This window comes from Setaria italica, chromosome III (genome assembly GCF_000263155.2).
Source record: "Setaria italica strain Yugu1 chromosome III, Setaria_italica_v2.0, whole genome shotgun sequence".
Taxonomy (NCBI): domain Eukaryota; kingdom Viridiplantae; phylum Streptophyta; class Magnoliopsida; order Poales; family Poaceae; genus Setaria; species Setaria italica.
In genome coordinates, this window is record NC_028452.1 from 49,849,729 (window position 1) to 49,873,337 (window position 23,609).

At 49.3% G+C, this 23,609-nt stretch overlaps 3 protein-coding genes across 3 annotated transcripts; 2 read left to right on the forward strand and 1 right to left on the reverse strand.

Moving 5' to 3' along the window:
- The first annotated feature begins 3,011 nt into the window (after positions 1-3,011).
- Positions 3,012-3,338, forward strand: LOC105914040 (indole-3-acetic acid-induced protein ARG7). Its single transcript, XM_012844621.1, has one exon. The coding sequence runs from the start codon at positions 3,012-3,014 to the stop codon at positions 3,336-3,338; it is 327 nt and encodes a 108-aa protein (XP_012700075.1).
- Positions 3,339-4,131: 793 nt separating this feature from the next.
- Positions 4,132-5,668, reverse strand: LOC101760527. The gene is made up of 2 exons (XM_004963203.2): positions 5,559-5,668; positions 4,132-5,461 (listed from the first exon to the last, which is right to left on the reverse strand). Exon 2 carries the CDS (start codon positions 5,459-5,461, stop codon positions 4,532-4,534), a length of 930 nt encoding a protein of 309 aa, XP_004963260.1. The 5' UTR covers positions 5,559-5,668; the 3' UTR covers positions 4,132-4,531.
- A 1,879-nt stretch (positions 5,669-7,547) lies between these two features.
- LOC101756343 (polyubiquitin-like) lies at positions 7,548-8,464 on the forward strand. Its single transcript, XM_012844622.1, has 2 exons — positions 7,548-8,117; positions 8,264-8,464. Exons 1-2 carry the CDS (start codon positions 7,548-7,550, stop codon positions 8,462-8,464), a joined length of 771 nt encoding a protein of 256 aa, XP_012700076.1.
- Positions 8,465-23,609: the final 15,145 nt, after the last annotated feature.

Consider the following 23,609-nt stretch of genomic DNA (forward strand, 5'->3'; position numbering starts at 1 on the left):
ATTATGTTAAGGTAATGCTTGATATTATCCATTCGACCAAAGATTCATACACTAAATGCATGGGATAGTCCGTACTTGAATCTAGATATATTGAATATCTGATCCGTATTCAAATCCGCATACTCAAAGTTGGACATTATTCTTGGCACATCCATCAACTCAAGGATTTAGTGGTGGTAACACTTGCCCATTATTCAAACCCCTTGAATGCATAACCTGGGTATTTAAATGTTTTTTGTCCATGAACCATTTATATTGATCTTTCTGGGAAAGAATTGCACATATATAGTTCCATTGATTTACATCTTGAGCCATAAAGAACTATTATAACTACCTAGAATAATGATGTACACCCACATCAAAAGATAAAGGAAAGCACTAGGTAAAATAAAATAATTAAGCATGTGCAAAAAAAATCCAACAATAAATTATATTAGTACCTCTACCTACACAACATCACGTCTAGCTGGCAGCTTTGGATATCATAGCATTGACCATCTGATCAAAATGGGTCACGCTACAAGGGATCCTGAGCACACCAGGCTGAGCATGTCCGAATTGCTGCTCAGCCATCTCCAGCAGCGCCGCGATGCATGGTTCCCTCAACATGCTGACATTAACCAAGACCCTCTGCCCTCCTTCGCTGTCTTCACTGTCGCCACCAACCAGAACCATTGGAATGTAGCCTTTTGGAACCTTTCCAGCAGAGTCACCACCATCAGCGTGGACATACCTTGCCGGTCCAGTAACCTTGGTAGTCTGCTTCCTTGATCCCCACATGGCCATTTGTGATTGCTGCTGTTGACGAATAGGATGATATGGCGATGAGATTATGATATGCTATATGCTACTATATATGATGATGATATGTATCTGCTAAACTGTTATCCGTAGAAAGAAATGCTAGAAGAGGTGTGGATGATGGATCTATTTTGTGAAAAGCAATAGCTTATATAGCCAAGGAGGGCAGCATCTACAGGCTCTAATTGAAGTAGGAGAGAGATCTGCTACGCTGTACTTTTCATGTACAATTGTAATCCCGCGTCGTCCAAGACGGTACGTGCAGTGCATTGCTTGAGAAGTTAGTTTAGTTAGACTTACATAGGCGTGCTGATGTTGACATCCATTACAAAATTAAATATGGCCGGGAAAGAACGGACAAGACAAGTTCTAACAAGTTCATTTGGCCCAGTTGTGTTTGCTCACGTAGCATAAGTAAATTTGTTTAACAACCTGTTGCTGTCAAGAGGTAAAAGGTCCATACATACGCAATTCTATATCAGATTAATCTTGTGCTAGCTGTACGTATTGGTTCATTAACTAGTTCTTGACGCAAAGGCTCAAGACCATGAAGGGTTAATATATATAAACAAGAATTTACTAATCAAGCAGAAAGCCGGGCAACCGGACGCATGTAATGATCCTTTCACTCGTACACTGACGAATTGACATCTTGGACAAGCATTACCTTTCACTGACGAGGAGGACAGTCTCTCGCTCGTTCAAACTATAAAATATTAGGACCAAAGTAATCAGCAAGACAATAGAATGATGGCCAAACGTTGCCACACCCTGGCACACATTTTAAGTTAGTAAGACTCCATATTCAAATGTTCCATAATTCTTATTATGGAGATCGGTTTATTTTGTTGAAAGATCTTCAGTATTGTAAACTATCTACAGGAAGAATAAGGGGAAACCCAAAAGCTGCTTTGTGCACCATGACTATTTTCTGCTACTAGTCGAGGTAACTTCTATAAAAGCAATCCTACTGATCCATGGAGATCACTAGCAGTAACAGTCTATTTTCTTTTTCATGTGACCATCCGCAATCATGACATTTTCGTAAAATCTAATTTAGCTCTTTTGCCAGGATAACCAATAATATGCTAACCATGCCAATTAACTCAATAATTTGATGGTACATGCATGGTGTGTACCTTTGTGTGACCCTGTAGTTTAAGCTTTACCTATGTAGCTTTTGCAAAAAATCATGTACTTTGGTCTCAGCTGATTTAATATGCTGAAGAAGAGGCCTGAAGCATGAGAGAAGAAGAGAGATAGGCTATGGGAATTGAATAGAAAGAGGTCGGATTAATTTCATTTCCATCAAACAACATATCCATAGCCAGATGGGGGAAGAAAGCACATGAATTTGGACAGATGGAGTCAGGAGGTCGATCGAGGGTTCTATTATTATTGATAGATCGACGAAGCAAAACACCATTTTTGGTATAACAATTATTATTGTAAAAACCACATTGGGCGATATCGATCATGAGCACGGTGTAGAAAACTTGGTCTACGGACGCCGTTCCATTAATGAATATGGTCTTCTTATCATTCTACTAGTAGTTGGTTTGAAGTGATGCTATGCTACTTGCTTGAGCTGTCAGTTCGATCAGTTCACACGCGCCCCCAACGTGCACGACGAAGATTACTACGTACGTAAGTACGTTGCCTGTTTTTGGATTTCTTGTACGTTTACTTAGACTTGTCCTTTGAGAGTCTTTATCCTTGATAGGAGCGGTTAGTTAAATAATCTTTTACCACTTAAGAAACTTATATGTGCCAGCAAACACAGTAAGACCAAGCAGCTTATATGTAATTAGTAGCCTGCGTCGTCTTCCTCTTCCCTTTCCGTCCATCCATCACTGTAATAATGCATGTCAACATCACCACACACCTGCAAGTAGTCTAGCTTAGCTTTGCTAATAATCTAACCAACTTCTCACCGGGTGCACGTACCGTCTTATTTACTTAGGTCCGGACCGTACTGGTTCATGAGTCCTTTTTTCCACAAATTTTACCCTGATTGCAAGGCTATATAAGCTCGATCAATTGCATTGAGCACAACATCTAACCATCGATCAACACCATTTCATTCTACACACACCAAGCTTATATACACGCACATCTCACGCATATATTGCATAGCAGTAAACAGTAAACTCAGCGCATCATTATCTATCTTGTCTTTGACACCAAAACATACTTTCATAGTCGTAGATATGGCAATCTTGGGATCAAAGAAGCGATGCGCCGAGGCCGTCGCCGCCGCCCCATGGTACGCCTGTGCCACCGGTGGTGATCTTGGGAAGGTCCCAAAAGGGTACTTCCCTGTCATGCTCGTCGACGACGGGGAGGACGATGAACAGGGCCAGAGGATCTTGGTGCCAGTAAAGATGCTAAGAGAGCCGTGCATGGAGGCCCTGCTGGAGCTGGCGGAGCAGCAGTTTGGGTATGGCCAACGTGGCGTGTTGAGGATCCCGTGCACTGCGATCCATTTCCAGCACATAATCAACGGGTTGATGAAGAATAATGGGGGTAGTAGATAGGTTCGTGACTTTGGATGCTATATACATGTTTCTTCGATCTTGGGTTTTCTCTCTCTCATTTTTTCAGAGTATTCGTATTCTAGTTTTATTGTGATTATTTCATTCTTCATTTTTGTCAAGATGTGTATTGTCGGAGCTCGGACAATCCAGTTTCATTTGTTTGGTTCGACCTGAAATCTTTCTTGTCATCTACCTACGGTTCCAGGATTTAAAGCAGGCATCAGATTTACATGAGACAAATCAGCAGTCTTGCTACTGCAATATGTGCCCCTGCTTCCTTCCCTCCGCTGTTTCGGATTGTTGTTTTGCTTTCACCCAATTTCTATTGACCCAATATTGCAACGTGTCATCATATATCATTGGTATAAAAATCACTCGAGTGATGGCTAGTCACTCCCGGAGGACATCACTTGGGTTGCCATCTCCTCTTGCCTGATGAAATGAAATTGAGCACCGAGTTTCTGCGTTCGTTCCGTCTGAATCAATATAGGTCGTCGATGAGGAATATATGTAGCCTACTATTTCTGTCTACATCATTTTCTTTATATGCAAAAGAAGCGGCAAGGAAGCACATCTCTAGCTAGCCAAAAAGATATAATATATATCAAAGTGAGAACGATCAGGAGGCCCAGTATGCCGTTCAGGGGAGATGGCTTTCTTCCCTTTGAATGGATGGCCCTTTAGTTTACGTATTGGTGTTTAAACTTTGGTTTATTTGCTGACTTGGTCATGTGTAGTTTTTTATGCTATTACACCTAATAATTTAGGTATGATCTCTCTTCATAAAAAAGGATGAAGTCGAAAAGATATAATATGTTGCCACTCAATCACCAAAATCACAAATTATGGTTTAATGGGGCCATGTTCCCTGCAACAAATCCCTTCACCGTAACACTCCTTGAACTAGACACAAGACAAGTTGGACCGCGGGCACATGACACGGCCGGGCCAAACGGGCGAGCCCCATGCTCAGGCAGGCGCATATATGAAGCTACCTTTATTACGACACAAAACTCTATATTTTCCTTACTACCAGTATGTCAGCTAGCTAGCCAAGACGAAGATCATGAATTCATGACAAAACAACATGTATCCTCTTGGTGCATGATCTCTTGTTCTGTACCGAAATGCGCAACAAATCATCCGTGTCAGTGAAGGTCAACGACGAAATGTTCACCACCACCGGCCGGCCATTAGCGAGTGGAGCTCGCTATGCCGATCGTGACCACAGCCATGGAGACCAGGAACAGTGCAAAGCAAACAAAACTGAGCACCGGCTGCGCCTGCGCGTCGCCGACGAAGATCCCCGTCGCGGCTGCGACTCCCAAGACGGCGACGTCCCTTCGCGGGAAGGCGGCCGCCCTGCTTAGCACGAACCGCGCCATGCGGCTTAGGCTCTCGGCAGCGGGTGCCCTGGTGAGACAGACGCCGGCGGTGATCAGGTTCACCCCGGCGACGGCGACGGCCAACATGGCACCGCCGAGGCCGCCGCAGCAGCTTGCTGACGGAGGGAAGCAGCAGTGGAGTACCGCCCCGACGGCGACCACTGTGGCGAGGAGGCCGACGGTCGTCATCCAGTGCGGGTTGCCGATGGCGGCGGCGGTGCCCGTGTTAGTGTGTCCTCCAGCGAGACCACCGCGGAGGCGGAGGAGGAGGTGCAGGTTGGCCTCCTTCCCGACACCGTAGTCGGCGAGGGTGCGGCGGCCGTCGTCGAGGTGCCTCCCGGCGAAGACGAGGCGCTGCTGGCCCGCGGCGACGCGCTCCCTGGCCTGGATCCTGGCCTTCACCTCGCCGACGGTGTCGGACGGGCTCACGTCGAGGGCGAGCGTGCTCCCGGCCGGGGTCCTGACGAAGACCTGCATACTGCCGCCGCCGCCGTCGGCCCCGCATCTGCGTCGGAGGCCGAGCAGCAGGTTGCCGTACCAGTAGAACCCCGCAAGAGCACTACCGCCTCCGCGGCCATCCCCGAGCCGCCTGCCCTTTCCCTTGCCGGCGACGGCGAAGAGGAGGCGGCGCTGCGGCTCGCGTGGTGGGACACCCACCTTGCCGCCGAATTCGGTGGCCCTCTCGCCGCCGGCCGTGGCGGCGCACGACGGCTCCACCTCGCACGTGACGGTGCTCATCTGCACGACGAGAGATTAACCAAGGATAAGCTAATTAATCACGTATACACAGGAAATTAGCACCAAAATTAGCGAATAATCTAGGAGCTAGCTGCACCTCCGATTGGCTCTTAATTAGCCTTCTTCTTGGTCGTGCTCCTGCTCCAGAGACATCTCTCTGCTCTCTGCTTATAACACGCGAGAGCGGGCTCGAGGACGAAGGTGTGACGGCTGCGTCGTCGTCAGCCATTGACGTCACAACGACCCTTCGGCAGGGGGGTAAGAGACGGTGAAGAGCTTCATTCCCACGCTACCCCACCTTCGACGAAGCTTCGTCCTGCTTACTTGTTTGGATACTGGCTTGATGAGTGTCCACGCTGTCGTGGCATGCCGTCAACATGCTGTAGCATCCATTTCTTTTGTGTGTTTTTTTAAGGCAAACTATAACCTGCCAATAACTTGACCCTGACAAGCCCTTGTTTACTTCCCAAGTTGGGAGGTGCCAAATTAGCATTTTGCCATAAATGCGACACTGTAGCGTTTCGTTTGTATTTGTAAATTATTGTCCAAATATTGACTAATTAGGCTCAAAAGATTCGTCTCTCAAAGTACAACAAAACTGTACAATTAGTTTTTGATTTCGTCTACATTTAGTACTCCATACATGTACCGCAAGTTTGATGTGATGGGGAATCTTCTTTTTGCATAGTGTCAAAGTTGGGAGTTTGGAGGGAAGTAAACAAGGGCCAAATCGTCAGCTACCAGAATCCTAATACAAGAAGGAATGTGAACCAAAATCCGAATACTTGAAAAGCATCAATCAGGTGGTCCATTCGCTTGAAAAGCATTATCTCAGGTGATCCAGTTCTTTTGTTGGCCAGCTGAACTACAAAAAATGGAAGCAGTAGAGGACAAATTTTTGAATAACAATAGTATTGTATATAGTCTTTTTGTAGCTTTGAAAACTCTGTGTGAGACTTGTTTTTTATAGATTGTGGTACACATGGCTTTGACTTCTAAAACATCAGTTTGTTTATGCAATGTTTTTTCAAATCTAAGGTATATATCCAAACAGATTTCTTTTGATTTACTTTTGAGTATATCGTTCGGTTTGATCCACCATGCAGTAAAATCGCGCACCACGTACATGGAGATGTGACAAGTGCAGCTCTATCGCCTATTTTTTCTTGGGTGCCCACTGAATTTGACCATCCCTCTCTCGCTCACGTTGACAAATTAAATGAAACCGAAGAAACAAAACAAACGCTCTCAATCATGTCATCCAAATGACCAAACCACACAACAAACCGGTAGCAACTTGCCCTAATTATGTATGTTGTCGTGAACTCGTGATCGTTATCCTACAGCAGCTGTGACCCGAAGGAGGAACTGTGCAGGAGGCAGAAGAGGCGTGGGGTGCAGACAAAACGAGGCTAGCTAATTTGCTGAGAATGAGAGATGCGTGCGTCATGATGAACATAAGAAATACGTGTGCAGAATTTGTTCGGCTCACAATGGTTGATTAGAACTTTTTATTTTCTTTATTCAACTGAACGATAGTTAGTTCTTAGCCTCAAAAGACTCCTTTTGATAGGATGGGTGGTCCTAATTCTGAGTTTCCAGAGTGACTGAAGTTTCCTTGATCTTGGTAAACCCTAGAAAATAGAATTGTTCTTGCCAGGCCAACCCATGAGCATTTATGCGTGTCCTCGATCCGGCCAAGAATAAAAAAGGGCCTCCGAATTCTCCACCAGGCCTTGTTATCAACGCCCTTCATTGGGCGGGTTCTGCCACACGGTGGGCGTTGCTGTTGACAAGTGCCGGCCACAGGACGCGCTTTGCATAAGGAAATCTCCTACCAAGCCGGGTTATTTATGTAGGAGTAGGCAACAAAGGAAGCGGAAATCACGCCTTCGAACTCGAAATCGGATCATATCTCGGTATCTCCTTCCATTCACGGTATGTACTGATCTGCACTGCTCTCATGGAGTCATGGTAACGCCTAGGCTATCTTTTTTTTAGGATTTATTCACTACTGATCCACATGTGTTCCCCTTCCCTATCCTGCATTCAGATGGAGAGAACCGAGGCACACCGCAGGGAAGGCATGCCCCTGGTCCAGCACCCTGCCGCTTTCACCGGTGCCGGAAACGACGAGGGGCTCCGCCGCCGCCGTGTCGTTGGAGGGAGCAACGGCATCTTTGTCCGGAGGTCTGCCGGTGAGGCTATAACGCTCGAATGGGACGGCTTGGAGACCGTAGCTGATGTCAAGGCCATGATTTATGAGAAGGAGTGCATCCATCCAACACTGCAGCGCCTGATGTTCGGAAGACGGCTGCTCTACAACGAACGCACCCTGGCCCATTACAACATCCAGAAAGGTTCAACGATCCACCTGCTAAAAAATGACTTGGGTGACGGTAAAGGGAAGAACAGTATCTCTGTCAAGAAGCTCACCGGTGACATTATCATGCTCAAAGTGGAGCTCCGGGAAACCACCGTCGCCTATGTCAGGGGCATGATCGCGGAGAAGGCGGGCATTCGCCAGGCACAGCAGCACCTCGTGTTCCATGGAAGGCCCCTCGACGACAGCAACACCTTGGCCCATTACGGCATCGAGGAGGATTCAGTTCTCCATTTGGCCCCTGGTCGACGTGGCGGTGGCGGTCCACCTAAGGTAGTGAGTATATATGATCGAGCATCTTTGTTGCTTACATGAGTATTACCTCTCATTTCAGAATTTATGACAGTTTTAGGATTTCTACGTGTTCTCTAGTGATAACTTCATGAATGCCAAGGATACGGTCGTTATTAATCATGCAGGTAGGGGGATGGTGGGGCGGCGGCGTGGGTGGGGTGTTTGCTCTCGCGGGAACGCCATGGGGCAGGCGTATCCTGGTGGCCGGAGCCGCGGCAGAGGCGGCAGCAGATGGGATCGCGGCAATCTCGCACCAAGTGGTCGCGAGCAAGGCAGCGGTGGCAGCCCTGGTGGTGGAGAGGGATGGGTTTGGGGTAGCGGAGTGAAGGCAGAGGTGCAGGGCGAGCAGGCGAGAGTGCGGCTTGCAGGTAGGGGTGGCTGGTGGGAGCGACAGAAGTAGTGAAGCCTGACGCGACGGGAGCGACGTGGGTGCGGTGTCCGTGCCTGTCCACACGACGCACGTCATGTCGCGGCAGGGGGAGCAAACCAGAGCCTGCGCGGGAAATAAAGACCGGATCCGGGCGTACCCGTTGATGACGCTCTAGGGCCTGTTTGGTTATGGTTGCTTATTCATAAGCAACTTAAAAATAAGCAAATAAGTTGCTTATAACCCAAACACTCTTGCTTATAGAGTTGCTTATAAGTTGCTTATGCATAAGCAAATAAGCAAGTGAAGAGCTGCTTATTTTGCTTATGAGGTGCTCTTTACCCCCCTACCCTCCCCACTTTTCTCTCTCTCCCCCACTTTTCTCCTCTCCCCAGATCCCCTTCTCTCTCTCCTTCTCTCCCCCCCGGCGCTCCCACCCCGCCGCCGCGCCTGGTGTCCGCCCGTCGGTCCCTCCCCGCCGCCGCCTGCCGCCGCCTGCCGCCGCCACTCCCACCCGCCACCGCTCGCGCCCGCCGCCGCCACTCCCACCCGCCGCCGCTCGCGCCCGCCGCCGCCACTCCCACCCGCCGCCGCCGCTCCCGCTCGCGCCTGTCGCCGCTCCCGTGCGCGCCCGCCGCTGCCGCTCCCACCCGCCGCCGCTCGCGCCCGCCGCCGCTCCCGCCCGCCGCCCGCCGCCGCTCGCGCCCGCCGCCACCGCTCCCGCGCGCCCGCCGCCGCCCCCGCGCGCCCGCCGCCGCCGCTCCCGCCCGCCGCCGATGACTTTGGACGGTGGCCGCCGAAGAGCGCGAGCGAGGGCATGTAGGTGCCGTCGAGCGTGCCGGCCTTGTCGACACGGGAGTCGTCGAGCAGGACGCGGAAGCTGCACGCGTCGAGGAGAGCAACGACACGGGAGTCGCCGGAGATTAACGGACCCGGCGGCATGTTGACGCGCAGTACGGTGGCGCCGCCGTTGCGGGCGATGCGGGAGCGGAAGAACTCGTCGGCGCCCTGGAAGTAGAAGTAGTCCAGGGGTGTCGCTTTGGCGCCAGAGAGGGAACCATCTTGAGCCGCGCGCTTGTCCGGGGGAGTGACTGCTGGTGGTTGGGCGGCATTCACTGCGGTTTCTTCTTCCTTGAGCGCAGCCGCCATTGCCGCTGCCTGAGCTTCGGACGAGTGCAGGCGGAAGAGCTGACGATGGAACTAACTCAAGATGGCCACACGCGTGACAAGGAAGTTGACAACGTTCATGTTAGTGAGCCTAGCACTCCGGCCATGACAGCTCGCGCGCGGACGAGGGCTGGTGGGGCCGTTAGGTGGAAAGAGAGGACCGAGGACATGTAGTAGGGGGTGAAATGGGGTGCAAGGAAGGGGGTGGTGATCCAGAGGTAAGTACCGGGAGAGGACGGGAGTGCACCTGGGACGGCTGTGGTGTGGAAGTTGCGGAGGAGCAGCTCCTGCATGCGGGCTCCCGGCCTGGCATCATCCTCGACGGCGGCTGCGGACGCGAGCAGCAGTCTTGTGTGCGTCGTCGGGCGGGCACGGCGAGAGCTCTGGTGGCGCGGGAGGGTGGTGGCACAGCGGCGCCAGCGCTAGGTGCGCCAGAGCCGGGGGCGTGCGTCTCACGAGACGCGAGAGGCGCCATCCGCCGTCTAGGCCATCTTTTTTAGGATTTGTTCACTACTGATTCACATGTGTTCCCCTTCCCTATCCTGCATTCAGATGGAGAGAACCGAGGCACACCGCAGGGAAGGCATGCCCCTGGTCCAGCACCCTGCCGCTTTCGCCGGTGCCGGAGACGACGAGGGTCTCCGGCGTCGCCGTGTTGGAGGGAACAACATCTTTGTCCGGAGGTTTGCCGGTGAGGTTATAACGCTCGAATGGGATGGCTTGAAGACCGTAGCTGATGTCAAGGCCATGATTTATGAGAAGGAGTGCATCCATCCAACACTGCAGCGCCTGATGTTCGGAAGACGGCTGCTCTACAACGACCGCACCTTGACCCATTACAACATCCAGAAAGGTTCAACGATCCACCTGCTAAAAAATGACTTGGGCGACGGTAAAGGGAAGAACAGTATCCATGGAAGGCCCCTCGACGATAGCAACACCTTGGCCGATTACGGCATCAAGGAGAATTCATCAGTTCTCCATTTGGCCCCTGGTCGACGTGGCGGTGGCGGTCCACCTGAGGTAGTGAGTATATATGATCGAGCATCTTTGTTGCTTACATGAATATTACCTCTCATTTCAGAATATATGACATTTTTAGGATTTCTATGTGTTCTCTAGTGATAACTTCATGAATGCCAAGGATATGGTCGTTATTAACCATATACTACTTATGTTCCTCTTTAGATGGGCATCATCGCAGCACATCGCAGGGAGCCCATGCCCCCAAATGGGCTCCGGGGCCATCGTGTCGAGGGGAAGACGAAGCTAATTGTTAGGATGGCGAGGACGGGTCGAAAATTCATACTCGAATTGGATCTCTTCAAGACAATCGCGGGTGTCAAGTATATGATTTATGACAAGGAGGGCATTCCCCCGGACCAACAGTACTTTGTATTTGATGGACAGCAGCTCGACGACGATGACCGCACCCTGGCCGATTACAACATCCCCTACGGGTCAAGTCCGGTACCGGTCCTGCATCTCCTCGTCGGCGCCAGGTTGGATATCTTTGTCAAGGAGATCACCGGTGAGATTTTGAAGCTTCACGTGGAGTTCAAGCGTACCATCTTCCATGTCTTGCGCTGGATTAATTATTATAGGGAGAAGCGCATTCACTGGACACAACAGCACCTCGTGTTCGAAGGACAGCCGCTCGACTACCACCGCACCCTTACCGATTACAACATCCGGCCTGGATCAACTCTCCATTTGGCCCTAGGCCCAAGTGGTGCCCGCGATCGGCCTGAGGTAGCAATTATAATCATCACCCTTGCTTCTTACGGTAGTATTTCTACATACTAGCTAGGTGGCAATCGTCACTTTTTGCCAAGCAAATAAGCATGAATTCTCTTTTCAAATGGAAAAAAACTAGCTTGGTCCGTTTGGATCTCTTGCCTCTCCTTTCTTGGCTAGCTTCCGCGTTTGGTAGATGCCCTCCTCCTCCTAAGGTATCGATTATCAGCAGCCTTGTTTCGTAGCTTATTATTTCCATAAACTACATTTATCCCCTACTGATCCATAAACTGCATATATGTTGGTTTGTTACCGATCCATACGCACCCTATTCATCCATACAGTACTGCTTATGTTCCTTCTTCAGATGGACAAGATATATATCCGTTCAATGACGAATGTTAATCTAACACTCAAATTGGACCTCTCAAAAACAATCGCCGATGTCAAGGATATGATTCAGGATATGGAGGGCATTCCCCCGGACCAACAGCTCCTCGTGGGCGCAGGACAGCAGCTTAGGACTGAGTGCACCCTGGCAGATTACAACATCCGGAATGGATCGACTATCAATCTGATCGTGCGCCTCCGCGGCGGTGGTGGGATGATAATCTTTATTCAGAAGCTCACCGGCGAGATTTTCGAGCTCGGAGTGGTTTGCGCGCATAGAATCTCCGAAATAAGGGATATGATTAATGAGAAGGAGGGTATTCACCGGACGCAACAGCACCTTGTCTGGGATGGATTGCCGCTCGACGATGACCGCACCCTGCTAGATTACAACATCCCCAATGGATCAATTCTCAATTTGGCCCTAGTCCCACTCCCACTTGGTGCCGGCAGTTCTCCTGAGGTAACAATTATCATCATCCTAGCTTGTTTATTAATGTAGTATATATTCTTACGAAGTAGCAATCGTTAATTTTTCAAAATCAACTAGCCTGAGGTCCCGCGGGTTAGTCATAATATAGTATGTTTTATTTTATGATATTATCTAATAAGATATAAACTAAATCTATAATTAATTCAATATATTAGTGATGTGTCTGGTTTCTCACCAAAGTTAATTTTTTGTCTAAGAAAGGGTTAGGTTGATAGGTTTTGGCACGTATAAGATATAAATAAATGAAAGTGATATAAAAGTATGATAGATTATTTTTATTTTGATATCTTTTTTAAAACATTGTGTAGAACAATAATACATATCACAATACCAAGAGTTGACAAAACATTAAAAATGGAGCGATCCAAGCAACACACGTCGATATTGGTTCAAAATTGATAACTCATGTTATGAACACTATAGATGATTGTAAGCCTGTAGCTTTACTTTTGTATATAGCCATACAATTTTTTTTAAAAATGAATATATTGTGCACCATAGAAAAATGTGAGGCCATGCAAAAACGCGAACAATGGATTTTTTTTTGTTTTGATTGTAATTTACCAAACTATTAATATGATATATAGACTCTACATGTCATTTGTTTCTTTTGAACATAGTGAGATGAGATCTTATTTTGTAGATAAAATCGCAAGGAGCAGTATGATACAATAGATTGAAAATCAAATTTGTAATTTGATAGCTATTAACATTTAAATTTTAATTACCCGATAACTTGAAAGTTTGTTTGTATATATAATAGCCTGTAAGGGTCTGAATGAAAAAATATAAGAAAAAGGTTGGGGAGGAGATTTCTCCCAGAACGACAGGAGCACTGGTCGGCCACCTGGACCGTGGCCGGAGAGGCGCACGCGCTGGGCTTTTGGGTACATTTATATGTAATGGTAAGAGCAACTCCAAGAGTACTCCAAAAAATTCTTCCCCAAAACTATGTATTGGGGGTTCTTTCAAAAAAAAATTCCCCCAAAAACATATCAATCCACAGTAGATCGCTAATAAATAGCCCCCAATATTTTAAAATAGGCCACGTCATCGTATTGGGCCCATCAGAAGGGACGCGCGAGCGTGCGGGAATCAGGATTGGGGGAGGAATGCCAACGCTAAAATATACGCGGTGGTAGGCTGTTTTTTAGCGTTGCTAAAAAATTGGGGAAGGTTTGGGTGGACTGTTGGAGTTCGTTTTTTCTCCTTTTTTCCCTAAAAAAAGTATTGGGGGTAAGATTAGCGGCCTCTTGGAGTTGCTCTAAGGTGGATAATTTTGAGGCAAGTTTTAAGGATAATTTAGGTAAATTTTTACGTAATGGTAGAGGTGGGTAATTTTGAAGTGTTTTGGATCTAATGGCTAAAGGATTAGAGTCTATCAAACCAGCGGCCGTCGTGGTGGTGGGAGAGTCATCTCCTTTTATTAATAAATAGATTTGTAACTTTTGTTTTGTAGGAACTTGATTAGCTCTCTAAGAAAAAAAAACTAGACCCCCTGGCATTTTGTTAAGATGAAGTCACATGTGCTTACATAGGTGCACCATAGCCCGCGTGAGCGACCGGAGACGACAGACGAGGGGATTTTTTTAACCTTAGTCTGAAACTCGCTCCCACGGAGAGTCGAACTCAGAACCTGAAGAGGTGCCACAAGAGCCCCTAACTAACTCGACTGGAGACCCTTTGGCGATTACGACTATTCATATAATCTACAGTACTATGACGTTGTAGGAAATCAAGCGAAAAATGAATGAAATCAATAATGAGTTAATGATATTGCTTAGTCTGTAGTGTAGTTGTATAGAAGGCCAAAATGAAAAACAAAATGGCTCTTCAAGTTTCAAACTGTAGTTTTCTTGTGATTTGTAATAAAACCCCCCGTTCCCTAACCCTAATCTGGACCAGATCAACGGCAATGACCACGGTCCACGGTCATATATATACTTGATGAAATTGTACCTTGCAAATTGAGGGGCTTCATTTTAAAGAATTAGAACTTCAAAAGTAAACATTGCTGGTTTTCTTGCCTCTTGTAACCCAAGGATGAATACGGACTGGTGCAGACAGAACAGCCGTGGGCCCGCGACCATGGCCATGATCAGCTGTCCTCCGGCGCCAGCTGGGCTCCGGTGGCCGCTGATGAGGCCATCGGCGAGCAGGAGGAGGTGACCGGCGAGACGGATGAGCAACCGAGCGAGGTGAGGATCCATTGACTCACACTCACGGTCTCATGTCTCATGGCACGGACTATCATTTAGGCACCAGTACGTGCACGACGCAGGTGCATGTAGGATGATTAGAGATGACAATTTTCTGGGATTTCTATGCGTCGGTTGACCGATGCTTCCGGCTTGGCGTTTCATACTTCTCGTGTTTGTCCCCCCTTCAACATGGCTAAACTCATCCATTCTTCAGAATATGCTGCAGGTTAATGTCCATGGCATCGGCGCCCTGGCCGATCAACTGGAGCAGAAGCGGAAACGCTGGTACAAATACTCTCTCAAGAACCTTGTGTTCGCAATCAGCATATTGGCCACTTACCTTGGTTCTGCATCAACGTCATCCTCCACTGGAAAAGTAGCTTTCAAGATCGCCATTGGAGCTGCCTTCCTTGCAGATGCGGCACTCTCAATATTGATGCCGCCAAAGTGGGGCAATGCCTTGGTCTACCTCTCATGGTTCCTTGTAGTGTTAGTGTCATACCTCTTGCTTGTCTCTTTCAACAAGTATTATGGCTATGCCATTCTCCCCGTGCCGCTCCCGATTGTTGTTGCCCTCCTTCAACTTAAATTGAAGCTTGGGGTTATGCAACAAAGAAGGCCCCGCAATGAAGAAGCTGTTCAAAATGCCGATCCTGAGAGAGCTAATCAAGATCAAAACACCAATAATGATGAAGAAGATGATCAACATTTTGATCGTATATTTGAGTTGTCAGGAGACATTGTCAACTGTGGCGGCATCATCACCGTGATCTTCGGGAACTCAATGGTAGGCCCAGCCAGCGCACTCGGGTTCCTGTTCTTCTATACGGTAGCTCTCGGGCTCTACTTGATGATGGTCACAACAGTGAGAGCTGTGGCTCTCACTCCCCATGCTCGGTTCCTGGCCATCCTGCTGAAGGTCCTGCTGGTGATCACGCTTATCACCTCCTTGATACATGGTGTTAGCGGCTCAAATGGTTCGAATGTTTATATTGCTCCTAGTTAACAAAGCCAATTTGCTAGCCTCAATCAAATGGTGTTCTCAGATACATGATGTTTTTTCATAGAGTAAAATGCACCACGGGCCCTTAAACTTGTCACGGTGTGCCAAATAGGTCCATCAACTCTGAAAACGCATTTTTGGGTCCCCAAACTTGCCAAACGTGCCAAATAGATCCAAATCTTGGCTAATCGTGCCAATTTGTTCTAATCCCTCTCGTCATCCCTATCATCCTCCCCTACCCCTCCCTCTCTCTCCCCACACCATGGTTCCCTCTCCCGCACCGGCCACCACTGCTCCCTCTCCCGCGCCGGCCATCGCTCCTCCCTCTCCTCGTACCGGCGGCTTCCCCCTCCCTCTCCCCGCGTCGGCCGTCGATCCTCCCTCTCCCAGCGCCGGCGGCTGCCCCCTCCCTGCGTCGGCCCCATCCTAATTGCTAGCTACTGTCGCGCCACCCCAAACGTCGCTCACTCGTCGTTGTCCCGCCATCCGCCCGTGCATCCCAATCCACAGCTGCCGACGGCTCCTCCCGCGGGCACGGTGACGACTCTGAGCGGCGGGATCGAACTCCCCCATGAGTAGCGCACGCACATAGCGCAAGCTCCGGTGGTGAAGCGGACGGGGCAAAGGGAGCACAGGCGATGCGGTAAACGGGTTGAGGTCACCGTTGGGCCCCTCCGCACTCAGCTCCCCATGGCCGCGGGGCACCGGCTCAAGTGTGGTGGTTAGCCCCGGATCCGGCGTAGTGTGGGGCTGGTCCTAGGCCATGGTGCGCGCGCAGTTCTAGGAGGCTGACGGGGTGGACTGGTGCGGGGGTGGCACAGGCCCACGGCGAGCGGATGTGACGGCGGGGTGATGTCAAGTAGGACCACGGGATGTGGGTGCCAGGGCTCTGGGGCGGCGACCTAGGGCCAGGGCGCGACGGCTGCGGTGGCGGCGCGTGGCTGCGTCACGCGGCGCCTGGTAGAGGCCCTTGCTCCATGCTGTATGCGGGCGGCCTCATGCTACAGCTCTAAGCGAGGCGTGCGCCCCGCTGGAGGAGCTTCTCTGCCGCACGCCACCACTCCCCGTTGTGCTCGCGGCCCTGCTCACTGTCCGCCACCGCTCCCAATCGCACCCGCAGGTGTGCTTGCCGGGGGAGCCGCTCGCCACGCCAAGCGAGCCCTGAGCGACCCGTCTTGGTGTTCGGCAGCCATGCGTGGGCAGGCCCAGCCCCGCCGAAGTGGACGACGGTAGTCTGGCAGCAGCGGATGGCGGCCGATGTCTGTCCCTGTCCAGCTACAGCAGCCGAGGTCAGAGCCCAACGCAAGCCGACGTTGGCAGCCCAGCAGCAGCGGATGGTGGCTGAGGCCACGGACTAGCGCGAGCAGACGGCGTGTGCGGTCGTGCACAGGCAGCCATCGGTCGGAGAACTGCAGGACCCGCGTGGGTGGATGGCCACGGCCGTTGTTAATTTTTTTAATTATAAAACATTGATTATGAGAGTTTACAAGCAGTTTACGGGCGTTTTAATAGAAATTGCAAAGATTTGGACCTATTTGGCATGATTAGCAAGTTTGGGGACCCAAAAATACATTTTCAGAGTTGATGGACCTATTTGCACAGCGCGACAAGTTTAAGGGCCCGTGGTGCATTTCACTCTTTTTCATAATATGGGAATGCATGTTTGTATATCATTGGGCTCATACTGCATGTAGCGCGCACGGAGCATAGGGATGGTAGCAATGAAGAGGCTGCCCAGCAGCAGCAGGAATGGACCAAGCCCGTCATCGGAGTCGCCTCATCGGCGGTGAGCCCAGTCACGACAAGGCTGGGCACTTTCACATACTGAAAAGGCAACGGTGGTGATAAATCACTTCACGGGTGCCATGAAACGACTGCTGCCAAGGCAAAATGACATCAACTGGGATATCCTGAATTTACAACGACATAACTTAGAGGACCTCAACTTGGCTTTCATGGAAGAGGAGATCAAATGAGCAATTCAGCTAATACCGAGTGACAAGGTGGCGGGACCGAATGGGTTCACTGCTGCGTTCTTTCAAGAATGCTGGGACATTATTAAGCACGACATCATGAATGTTGTTAATGATTTTCACCTCCTCCGTGCTTCGAGCTTAAGCCTAATAAACTCTGCTAACATTATCCTGATCCCAAAGAAGGAAGGAGCTGAAGATATATGCGACTTTCGCCCTATAAGCCTCATCCACTCCTTCATCAAAATTATAACAAAAGCAATGGCTGCACGACTCTGGCCACACATGAATTCTATTGTCTCCAAGAACCAGAGTGACTTCATAAAAAAACGGAGATCCATGACAACTTCATGTCTGTTAGAACTAAGATCCGGCGCCTCCATAGAAACAAGACTCCGGCCCTCTTCCTAAAGCTCGATATTGCAAAGGCTTTTTGACTCTATTAGATGGGAATACCTACAACCCCTCATGCAGAGATTAGGATTCGCTGACCGCTGGTGCGACTGGGTTGCAACCCTCCTACACACATCATCCTTGCGTGTACTTCTCAATGGCATCCCATGCGCGCTGATCAAACACGGGAGAGGATTAAGACAAGGGGACCTATTATCCCCTCTTCTTTTCATCATTGCTATAGATCCACTACAAAAGCTTTTGAAGATGGCGACTGACCGAGGATATTTATCAAAACTGCGGGGCCGCACGAATGACCTAAGAGTTTCAATGTACGCTAATGACACGGCCATCTTCATCAACCCAACGCATAACAACATATCCAACTTGATGGAACTCCTCTCATGGTTCGGAGACGCATCGGGTCTCAACACAATTTTTCACAAATCTACGGTCATTCCAATAATCCGTGTAGGCCTCGACTTGGATGAGATATTATGCTTCCTACCGGCCAAGCGTGGCCTCTTCCCAATCAAATACTTGGGCCTTTCATTAACTATCGGGAGACTACGGCGTGTAGATTTCCAACCTCTAATAGATAAGGCGGCAGTGAAACTGACCATCTGGAACGGGAAGAACATTAGTCATGCCGGTCGACTGACTCTTGTTAAATCGGTGCTCACATTGCAGGTCATCTACTACCTTACATCTCTATGAGTGCTAAGGAGCATCCTTAAAGAAATTGATAACAAAAGGAAACGATTCCTATGGGCTGGAGCGGAAGCGCTTACAGGCGCTAAATGCAAAGTCAATTGGACGAGATCGACTCGCCCCACCAATATGGGTGGCCTGGGCATTTTACACCTCAGGCGCTTCGCAAGAGCGCTCAGACTACGTTGGCTGTGGTGGCGGTGGTCAGATGATGATAAACTTTGGGATGACCATGACTTGCCGTGCTCCACAAATGACCAACTGTTATTTGCGGCTGCAACATCTATTGAAGTGGAGATGGGGCAACAACTAGGTTCTGGACTAGCGCTTGGTTATAGGGATGGCGCCCCTACGATATGGCACCACACCTATTCGTCACTCAAACAGGCGCTAACAAACAATAAATGGATAAGAGACATTAATCAACGACACCGTTCATTCTCTGCACAACACTTCGTGGAATTCATTTCGTTGTGGCACGCAACATGGGAGGCAAACCTGTAGGAGGACGAAAGGGACATAATACGATGGAAATTCACAAATAATGGAGAATACACAACCACCTCGGCTTATAGCGCGCAGTTCTTTGGATCATCACAAACAGACTTTCGAACAATTGTTTGGAAATCATGCGCCCCTCCGAAATGCAAATTCTTTGCATAGCTACTACTACCAAACCGGATGTGGACATCTGATAGACTACAAGCTCGAGGATGGGCTAACTCTGGAAACTGCACCCTATGTAGAAGAAGAACAGAGACTGCGACCCACCTTTTCACCTAGTGCGGATTCACCAAGCAGATCTGGAGAGAAATGACCCATTGGACAGCCACAGCTGACTTGCTTCCGCACAGTTGGCCACAGACGGCCTCAGTGCATCAATGGTGGTTGTAACTGGCTAAGACGGTGTGCACGGATCAGCGGGGGCCGAAATCACTCATTATCCTATTACGTTGGCTAGTATGGAAGGAGCGCAATGCTAGGATCTTTGACCGCAAAGAATCGACAATTTAGCAGGTCACACAGCTTATTAAAGATGAAGTGTTCATGTGGATGATGGCCGCGGCAAAGCACCTGGCAAACCTAGTGCATCGATCCTAATGTGTATTGTTGCATCCCTCAAGTGATGGGTGGGGGAATAATACATTTGTGTTGCTTTTCGTTTTTTTACAACAATGCTGTAACTTTGTACACTTTTTGACTTTTCAAAACCTTCATCCTCTTTTTAATATAACAAGCGGCTCTCCCGCCAGTTCTTAAAAAAAAAGTCACGGCCAGGAAACGGCACCCAGTCCCACGATCGGAAGGCCCTGGCGCACACGTCCAGCCAACGCCGCCGCTGTTCCTCCGGCGCCCTCGTCAGCGACGACCTGCACACATTTGCATATTTGTAAGATCGTTTTGGTCATGCGGATGTTGAAAAGCTCCCGGATTTAATTCAAAGTCGAACAAGATCCTAAGATTTTCTAGAGCAATCCTACTCTTCCAACAGTGCCGAGCTGTGGCTACCTCGGGCCGTAATTGTGCAGTAGTCGACCGGCCCAAACTAACTCGGGCCTAGCGATGTGCTGAGTTTTTCCGGCACAGTGGGCCTCCTCACATGGGCCAGCAGACCGGCCCAAATCAGGTGAGTGCTTTACACGCGACGTTCAATCGTAGGGAGACGTTCGAATGCTTTGTGATTCGTGCTCTGACGTGAGGGATTTGCTGCGACCTATTGCGGTCAGAGGGGGCAACACATCAGAAGCCACGTGCTGCACTCTTGCGAACTTTACAACATAGTTTTCTTTCAAAGTGCAACTCTCGCTACATTTGATAACACATTGCACAGCGGAGTGGAACAGCCACCTTGCCCCCGCGTTGCTCCCGCCCAGGTGACTAGAGCGGCGACCGCCCACCCCCACCGCCACTACCCCCTTCCTCCCCTTCCCTTCCCTCGCCGCGTCGGAGGGGTCTGCCGGAAGCCCACGCCGGCCCCTAGGACGGCGGTGGGTGCGCCCAGCGGCGGCTCCATCGGAGGGAGAGGATGTCGCGGCGGACAGGAGGCAATGGAGAATGAGGGGGAGCACGTCGTCGGGGAGCGCGTCGAGGAGATCCTCGCCAGCCCAGCGACCACTGGTGGCCCAGCGCGAGGTGAGTGGCGGCCGAGGCGTCAAGCGAGGAGGCTGTGCGATGAGGCCGGTTGGCGGAAACGAGGCAGCTCAGCAAAGAGGCCGCGCGATGCGGGATGGAAAGAGGCCGTGCGATGCGGGATGGAGGTGCTAGGATGCGGACGCGCGGCCCGACGGTGGAGGAGGTGCGGCAGCCCAGCTGCGGCGCCAATGAGAAGGGTAGTGCGGAGGTGGCACCAACGTGGAGGACAGCGACACTAAGGTGGCGTCGATGCGTAGGAGGCGCTGCTCGCAGGCTGTGCGCGAGGTGGCGCAGGGCGATGAGGATGTATGCTGGTGAGCGAGTGGAGGCGCAGCGGCGACACCACCCCGAATAGACTACCGTGACCATGGTCTTGGAGGTCTGGTTTAGCTGTCTAGGCTCCGTTCTTGGTTGTAATAGTTAGTCGTATAAGTATCAAGTGCGCTTAAAACCGTGTGCGTGTGTCCGGTTAGCCCGCGTTGTAACGTTTCAAACATTCTCTCCTTCTTAATATAAAGATACGTAGCTCTCCTGCATATTCTGAAAAAAGAGCATTTTTTAGTTACAGCCACCTCTAAAAATAGTAGTTTCGAACCCAGCTACCTCTGAAAATGGGTTTCTAGAGGCGGCTGGTAACCTCTGATGTCCAGAGGCAGCTGGCGCCTCTGCAAACCCATTTCCAGAAGCGCCTGGGAATTCGGCCCGCGTATAGAAATAGATGCAGCACAGTAAAATTTATAACTTTTTCAAATCAATTTGGAGGAAGATAACCCTCATATGAAAGTTGTAGCTCTCGAAAACATCTACAACTTTGTAGCTGACAAATTTTTCATTTGAAACCATTTATAATCCAAAAATTCTGTTTGAAGTTCTCACATTTTGAAATTTGAATTTTTTGAATTTTTCAAATGACCTCGGATGGAGAAACGACCAAAACCAAAGTTATAGATATCTTTGAGATATACAACTTTGTAGTTCAAACTTTTTTTAATCTGAATTCATTTAGTGTATCAAAAATTTATTTCAAGTTCTTATATTATAAAATTTTAATTTTTCAAACGACCTCGGATGGAGAAACGACCAAAACTAAAGTTGTAGAAAATGACCTCGGATGGAGAAATGACCAAAACTAAAGTTGTAGAACTCCACAAGATCTAAAACTTTGCAGTTCTAACTTTTTTCATTTGAATTCATTTAGTATCTCAAATATTCATTATACTATTTAGAAAGATGAATACAAAAGTAAAGTATCTCTTATTTGATCACAAGTGACTTTAGGGTGAAGTGGTTAGTGAAGACTTATCGTGAGGGTAATCCCGGCAGCCGCACACGCACATATTTCGCGTGAAAAATCATGTAACTTGCGGTGAGTTTTGGTTGACATGTGGGCCTCCCTAGGATTTTAAAAATATTTTTGCTATTTTTTTACACGATTTGCAAATTCTAGAGAACGATTGATTTGTAGAGGCGGCTGGGCACCGCCTCTAAAAATTACTGATTTCTAGAATTTGTAGAGGTGGCTGGGCACCGCCCCTGATTTCTAGAGACCTTTTGGTAGAGGTGACTAGCTCTGCATAGGCTTCCCAGCCGCCTCTACTAATGGGCTCTGTAGTAGTGTTTGTGCCTAAATCTGTTTTCACAATATGAAAATCAAATATAGTGTACGGTTATGTATGTGAAATTGTGAACTCCCCAAGAGCCAAGCAATGCCGGATTATGGCTGAGACTATAAATGTCCAAACGTTCCACCCAGTCCGACACGGCACGATGGGATCATGCCTAAGCACAGCATGATCGGGCACAACTCCAGTCTAACCGTGTCGTGCCGGCACAACGGGCACGACAGCTCGCAAGCCCGACGCACAGCCTAAATCTGTTTTCACAATATGAAAGATCAAATATAGTGTACGGTTATGTATGTATGTGAAATTGTAAACTCCCAAAGAGTCAAGCAATGCCGGATTATGGCCGAGACTATAAATGTCCAAATGTTCCGCCCGGTCCGACACGACACGATGGGATCGTGCCTAAGCACGGCACGATCAAGGCACCACTCCAGTCTGACCATGCCGTGCCGACACGACGGGCACGACGGCCCGCAAGCCTGACAGCACAACGGGCACGACGCCGCGCCGCTTCTACCGCCGGCTGCGCCGCGCGCGCTCCCGCCGCCGCGCCCAGGCCACCCCGCCAACCTCCTCTCTCCTCGCGCACCTCGCTCGCCACAGTCCAGACCTTCCGGGCCAGGCCACGGTTTGATCACACAGCCCCCGGCGGGTCCGCTCCTGGTGTCCGTTGCACCCTGGCTCCAGGTGAGTTGCGGCTCTAAGCCAGTGGGGTGTGAGCCCATGTCTGTCTTATACCAGACGTGTGGGCTAGGTGAGATGTCACAACGAACCGGTCCTTAATCGGCCAGGGCAAGCTCTCCTTAGCATGAGTACAAAGTAGGCACTCTGCCGTTGCTCACCCCCGCACTAAAATAGTTTTACCCCTTTTTAACTCGCTCATACCACCAAAAATCACACAGTTTCTCACAATTGTAAAACAGGAAAATAAAAGAATTGTAATACAGTGGTTAAGTATTAAAAGCAGGTTTTATCCTAAGCATATTACTACTCAAGGCATATGTATATAGTTACTCATCATTATTAAGGTTAATGATGAATAGGCCTAAGTTGAGCAACAATTATGTTATGCGATCATCAAGGTGTGGCTTATGACAATTTTTAGGTATAGCTATTCAACAAAATTACTTTAGGTTGTACTCAAAATACATGCAATACACATTAACACATCAAGTTTTATGTTGGTCAGTTTTTAAGTGTTGCAAAAATGGGCTCAACATGATCAAGGAAGGTAGGACTTGCCTTCTTCGACTTCTTCGCGTACTCCGGGTCCTTGGG